General features: G+C 39.3%; 1 protein-coding gene across 1 annotated transcript in view; it reads right to left on the reverse strand.

Moving 5' to 3' along the window:
* CCDC38 (coiled-coil domain containing 38) overlaps positions 1-6,167 on the reverse strand; it is a 47,311-nt gene that overhangs the window by 16,655 nt on the left and 24,489 nt on the right. Inside the window, exon 8 of the mRNA XM_069095067.1 lies at positions 171-234. Coding sequence (XP_068951168.1) covers positions 171-234 — 64 coding nt within the window. The remainder of the gene's footprint in view (positions 1-170; positions 235-6,167) is intronic.

The raw sequence follows: 6,167 nt of genomic DNA on the forward strand, positions 1-6,167 counted from the left end.
TCCTGATAACAACGTTGTAATTATATGTAAATAGAGAGTGTCTATATAACCTTAAGGAAAGCTTGAGAAGTATTTGAAATTCCCAAAAGGCAAGATTTTAAAAGAAGATGTGTCCATGATTTTCCCACTGAACGAGTATTGAAATAAATCAAGAAAAATCATTTGGTTACCAAATCGCACTCCATTTCATCAAAACCAAAATCCAAGCTGTCTTCTGAACTAACACTTGCAGCCCTGTCCAGAAAAAGAAAAAAATTTAGTTCTTGCCTCTTTTGTCTCATTTTTTTTTTTGACTTATGTAATTTTTTTCCTCCTACATGTTTTTTGGTGGAAAAAAAAGGCATGGAGTAGAATTTGATTTAGGAATAAATAATCGCTTTCCAGAATTTAGAACTATGACCCCAAAGTCACCAAATTTTGCACATCCTTTGACCTAGTAATTCTGCTATTAGGCCTATAACCCACAAAGATCAAAGAACAAGGCAAAAAAAAGCTCATATGTATAAAAATATTTCCAGCAGCTCTTTTTGTCATGGCAAAGAAATTAGAAACAAAGGAGATGTTCATTAATTAGAAAATGGATCCATAAATTATGGTTTATGGAAAACTATTGTGCTGTAAGAAATGATAAAAAGGACAGTTTCAGGAAAAACATATTAATTAAGGCAAAGTGAAGTGAGCAGAACATGGAGAACAATTTATAAAATAACAACAGTATTGTAAAGACAGACAATTTTGATCCACTTAAGAACTCTGATCACAATACATGATTTTAAGAGCACCATTGATAAAGTATGCTGCCACCTCCAGACAGAAAGGTAATGAGCATATATTTTTAAACATGGTTGATGTGGGAATTAGCTTTGTTTGCTTATGTATATTTGTTACAAGGGTTTAATTTTTCTTTTTTCCCCCAAGAAGGGTAGAAATGCGAGAGAAGAAAATAAGATTTTTGTTAATTGAAAAAATAAAGATTAATTTTTTAAAAATCATAAGTTATAGGGGCGGCTAGGTGGCACAGTGAGTAAGAGTGCTGGCCCCAGAGTCGGGAGGACCCAGGATCAGTTCCAGCCTCGGATACTTAAACCACACAAAAATAACTGGACGTGTAACCTTGGGCAAGTTATTAACCCCAATTGCTTTAAAAAAAATCATAAGTTATAGTCACTGAATTCAAGTCTACTTGACAGAACCCAATCATATTCTAGATCTAGCGATGGAAGGGACTTCAGGGGCTAGATAGTCCTTTCCTCTCATTTTATAGTAAGGTATAAGTGACCTGCTCTGTAGCGAGCATGATTTCTGATATAAAGCACAGCCTCCAGAAATACATGAGGTAACAAGTACGATGAAGAATGGAAAAACTTCTTAGCAATGAGAACTGTCCAAAAGTAGAATGTGCTGCTATAGCAGGTCATAGGTTCCCCCCTCAGTGGAGGTCTCCACACATAAGCTGAATGACCACTTGTTGGGGATGCTATGGAGAGGATTTTTGTATTTAGGCATGAGTTAGACTAGCTGGCTTCTGAAGAATGTATATGTTGTTAATAAGTAAATGTCACAAATTTTTAAATTTATGATACTTTAAATCATTTAAACATTTTTGTACCCAATAAATGTCAATGTCCTGAGCCTAAGCACTGATCTGCAACACCCTAGTTATGGCTCTGACTCCTCCAGTCCACAGTGATCTCTGCAATTTCAGAATGCATTTTGTAGTATTTCTCAATCTGTTAGTCTCTTTATGAAAGCAAGGGAGATACTGCAAGGAGCTCTGAGAATCCAAATGCAAATCAACAAATATGTAAACATACATTCTGTTATCTAAGTTCCTTGAGGACAGGAATTATTTAATTTTTCTTTGCATCCTCAGAGCCTAGCAGAATTCCTGGCACATTTGTTGTCATCATTGTCATTTTTTAGTTGTGTCCTACTCTTCATGACCCCATTTGGTGTTTTCTTGGAAAAGATACAAGAGTGGTTTGCTATTTCCTTCTTTAGCTCATTTCACAGATAAGGAAACCAAGGCAAACAGGGTGAAGTGACTTGCCCAGAGTCACATAGCTATTAAGTGTCTGAGACCAGATTTGAACTCAGGAAGATGAGTCTTCCCAACTCAAGGCCTGGCCCTCTCCCCACTGGGTCACCTACCTACTCTACTGACACATAATAGGCACTTAAATGTTTGCTGAATGACTATAAATTGAATAAACAATATATCTCACTACATACATATTATACATAGTGGCATATTTTTATATTCATATTTTTATATCCATATTTCTCTTTCTCTGGGTCTGTTATTTTTGCTTAGCAAACCTGAACAATGTTGTACAGAGGTAGAGGTCCTGGGCTTTGGAGTCAGTGGACCTGGGGTCAAAAGGAACAACATTCAAATCTCACTTCTCATGCTTATTAGCTGTGTGACTTGAGGAAGTCTCTTGAACTCTATGGGCCTTGGTTTTCTCATCTGTAAAATGACTAGTTTAGACTAGATGGCTTCTGAGGTCCCCTTCAACTCTAGATGCATGAACCTGGAATTTGTTCCAGGAACATTCAAAGTCCCTGCAGCAGATCCTGCTTTGGTTAAGTCCTTGGGTGACTAAAGGATGATGGAAGGATGAAAAAGAGAGCCGGGTACCCTCAGCAACAAAGGATTGCTGATCTTGACATGCAGAGCCCAGAGTTGCAACAGGCAGGAGGGGAAGGAGTTCATTCTCCAACTTAAAAAGACCTCCATATAGCTAAAAAGAGAAACATTGTGCCAAAGGACAGAGATGGTTACATCCTTCCTCAATGGGGGGCAATGCCAAGGACCCTCCACTGGGAGGCGGTAGAGAGCCCATAGAAAACAGAGGACAGCTTCAGAGCTGTTTTAAGTTAAAGTTGCTTGAGGTCATTTCTACATTACTGCCCCTCTCTCCCCCACTGCCCCCATTTCCCCCTTCCCTTAGAGCCAGCTAGGTGATATAGATGAGTACTGGACCTGGAGTCAGGAAGACCTGAATTCAAATCCAGCTTCAGACCCTGCGCAACTCACTTCACCTCTGCCTGTTTCCTCATCTGTAAAATGGGGATGATAGCACCTATCTCCCAAGGTTATTGTGAATATGGAAAGCGCTTGGCCTGTAGTAGGTACTTATTACATGCTTGTTATCTATCTCAGCAGGAGAAATGAGATCAGTAGAAAAGGAATTTGATAAGCCATACTAGACTGAATCTGATCTCACGGGATCATACAGTCACAGAGCAAGAGCTGGGAAAGTACTTATTAAAGGTCATCTACACCAATTCTGTCATTTTGCAGATAAGGAAACTGAAGTGACTTGTCTAAGGTCACATGGGTAGTAAGTAGGGGAGACAGTATTTGAACCTAGGACTGCTCATCCCCGATGCAGGACACATTCCTCTGCATGATCTAGTCTCTTTCTGTAGTATCACTGTTCCAAAGCTTCTTCCCTCTCCATCTTGCCACTTAGATTCAGCATATGACCTTGCCTCCCAATGACAGAGCCCACCCTGTTCCACCTCAGAGCTGTCGTTACCCATGAAATCACACTTTAATGCCTCATCATGGCAGGGAGATGACCATGGGCTCCCTAAGGCTTTGCTAGTAGTATACAAGCCCTGGCAGATTTGTCAAGCTAGATTTTTATATGTGACCACATGCCTCATAGCCTTTTGATATGGACTTCTGATAACAGTTTTAACTATTTCAAGAGAGGTAATTAATTTCATACTTTACTTTGGTGATGTGGGTTTCTTTTTTTCAAATGGACTTTTTTTAAACTTTCTTCCTTCTTCACATGGGTTGGTTTGTGAGGTTTTTTTTAAGGAAAAAAAGACACAGTTAAAAATTTTTTTATAGTCACTAGATCCCTGATATGTATTCTCTGTGTGGATATATTCATGGCATTTTGTTACTGCATAGAGCATAAGTTAAAGCTTAACTTTCTCATAAGCTAAAAGCTAACTTCCTCATAGGATCAGAGGTTGACTTAATGCTAAAAGGATCCTTGGAGGTCATGGAGGCCGACCCTCTCTCTCATTTTACAAATGAGGAAACTAAGACCAGGAGGTCTTAACCTAGAGTACCATAGGTTTTGATGAGTCATATGGCTAGTATCTGAGGATTCCAATTCTGCCTCTCCCTGTCACTTCTCCTACCCAACTAATTGCCAAGTCTCATTAATTCTATCTCCTTCACCCCTTCTTTCTCTCCCTGTTGTCACCCCATCTCAAATCCTTAACCCCTAGTTCAGACTTTCATTATTGCTCACCTGGACTACTGCAAGAGTTCCTAACTGGTCTCTCTGCTTCTATATTCTCTTTTCTTAATATATAGGTCTGACTGTGACATACCTTCCCTCTGCTACCCCTATCCAACTGGAAAACCTTCCATAGCTCCCTATCATCTACCAAATAAACTCCAAACTCCTGGCATTCAAGGTCCCGCTACATCCTTTTCTAGCCTTCTCTCACACTGTTCCTCTCCATTTGTACCTTTCACATGATCACAGCTTTACAAATGGAAGAAGAAAAAGAGAAGCAGAGACCTAGAGCTGGGATAGTCCAACCCTCTTATTTTACAAGTGAGGAAACTAAGACCCAGAGAAGAACAAAGACTTGCCTAAGGTCATACAGGTACTAAATGGCAAGCTGAGACTTGAACCATCTCAAATCCAGCACTATTTTCACTTTCCACTATATGAGTTTTCCTATGAACTTATAGTTTAAGTGAATTATGGTTTTGCATAACTATTTACCCCCTCCATCTGAATTGTAAGCTCTTCAATTAAGGGCAGAAAGTATATTTTATTTGTTTTTGTTCTAGTCTTGGTGCCAGCACACACATATTCTTATTAAATGCCTACTATGTGCCAGCCATTGTGATAGCTGCTGGGGGTACAAATACAAAAAAAGGAGATACTTCCTGCCCTCAAGGAATTTATATTCTTAATATAAGGCTTGCTGAATTAGATTAGTGGGCAGGTAGGTGGCACAGTAATGTGGAGTCAGTAAGACTTGAGTTCAAACCCAGCCTCAGACCCTTACTGTGCGATCTTGATCAAAGCACTTCACCCTGTTTTTGTCAGTTTCCTTATCTCTCAAATGAACTGGAGAAGGAAATGGCAAACCACCCCAGTATCTCTACCAAGAAAACCCCAAAAGGAGTCACCAAGAGGTGGACATAACTAAAGTGATTGAACAACAAAATTAGACCAAATATTTATTTTTTTTTTGGGGGGGGGAGGTTACTTCTGTTTTACTGAAACAGACTCATCACAAGTAGATTGTCCATAAGGAAACCCACGCCTGAAATTGTGCACCTTTGGGCTCAGGGTTCGTCCCAGGCAAAATTACAAAATGGATAATGTTGGGGTTTTGGACACTGTGCCACATCTCTTCTACCACCCTCTTTTTTCTATTCCCAAGATGCCTTGTAACCTCATTCACTCCCCTTACTGCCCTTTGAGCACCAAATTTTTAATCTTTTCTGCCCAGTTCTCCCCAACAGAGCTGCTATTAGATCTAAAGTTTAAAAATTCCAAGTATAAAATATAAGATAGAGACTGAAGCTGTGAGTTCCCCAGATAAGGAAACTTGCTTTACCAATGGAGTTCAATGCTCCCTCTTTGGTTCATAATCCTAGAGAATCATCCAGAAAATGGAGAAGCTCAATGACTTATCCAGGATGCCACAGCCGGCATGGGTCAAAGTCAGGACTTGATTTCAGCTCCTCCTAGTTCTGAGGCAGTTTCTCTATCTGTGCCATGTTGCTTCTCTTAAAATATAATCAAAATTTTAAATAGCTAAGTCCTGTCTATTAAACCTTGATGTGTGACATAGAGGACATAGCAGAAGCATGTTATTGTCATAAAATTAGCATCTAATTATCTTATATCTTTTTTTAAAAAATGCTGACTCCTGAGTGTGATTTATTCACAACACAGAGAATATATGCACATATATGCATATATAATGGGCACACACACATTGTCAATGAGCTGGCTGTGTGTTTATAACTGAGCTCCTAAGTAGGAGTCAAAACCTTTTGATCCAAAATTAGGGATACAAGAAGGAAGGTCATGTTTTGTGGACCTACACTCCTTCCCTTTGCCCTCTTCCCAAGCAATTATTACAGGAGAAATGAAGGTGAACGGGAA

Source organism: Petaurus breviceps, unplaced genomic scaffold (genome assembly GCF_028583685.1).
Source record: "Petaurus breviceps papuanus isolate PSGF00001 unplaced genomic scaffold, PetGlider_PUasm1.0 225, whole genome shotgun sequence".
Lineage (NCBI taxonomy): Eukaryota > Metazoa > Chordata > Mammalia > Diprotodontia > Petauridae > Petaurus > Petaurus breviceps.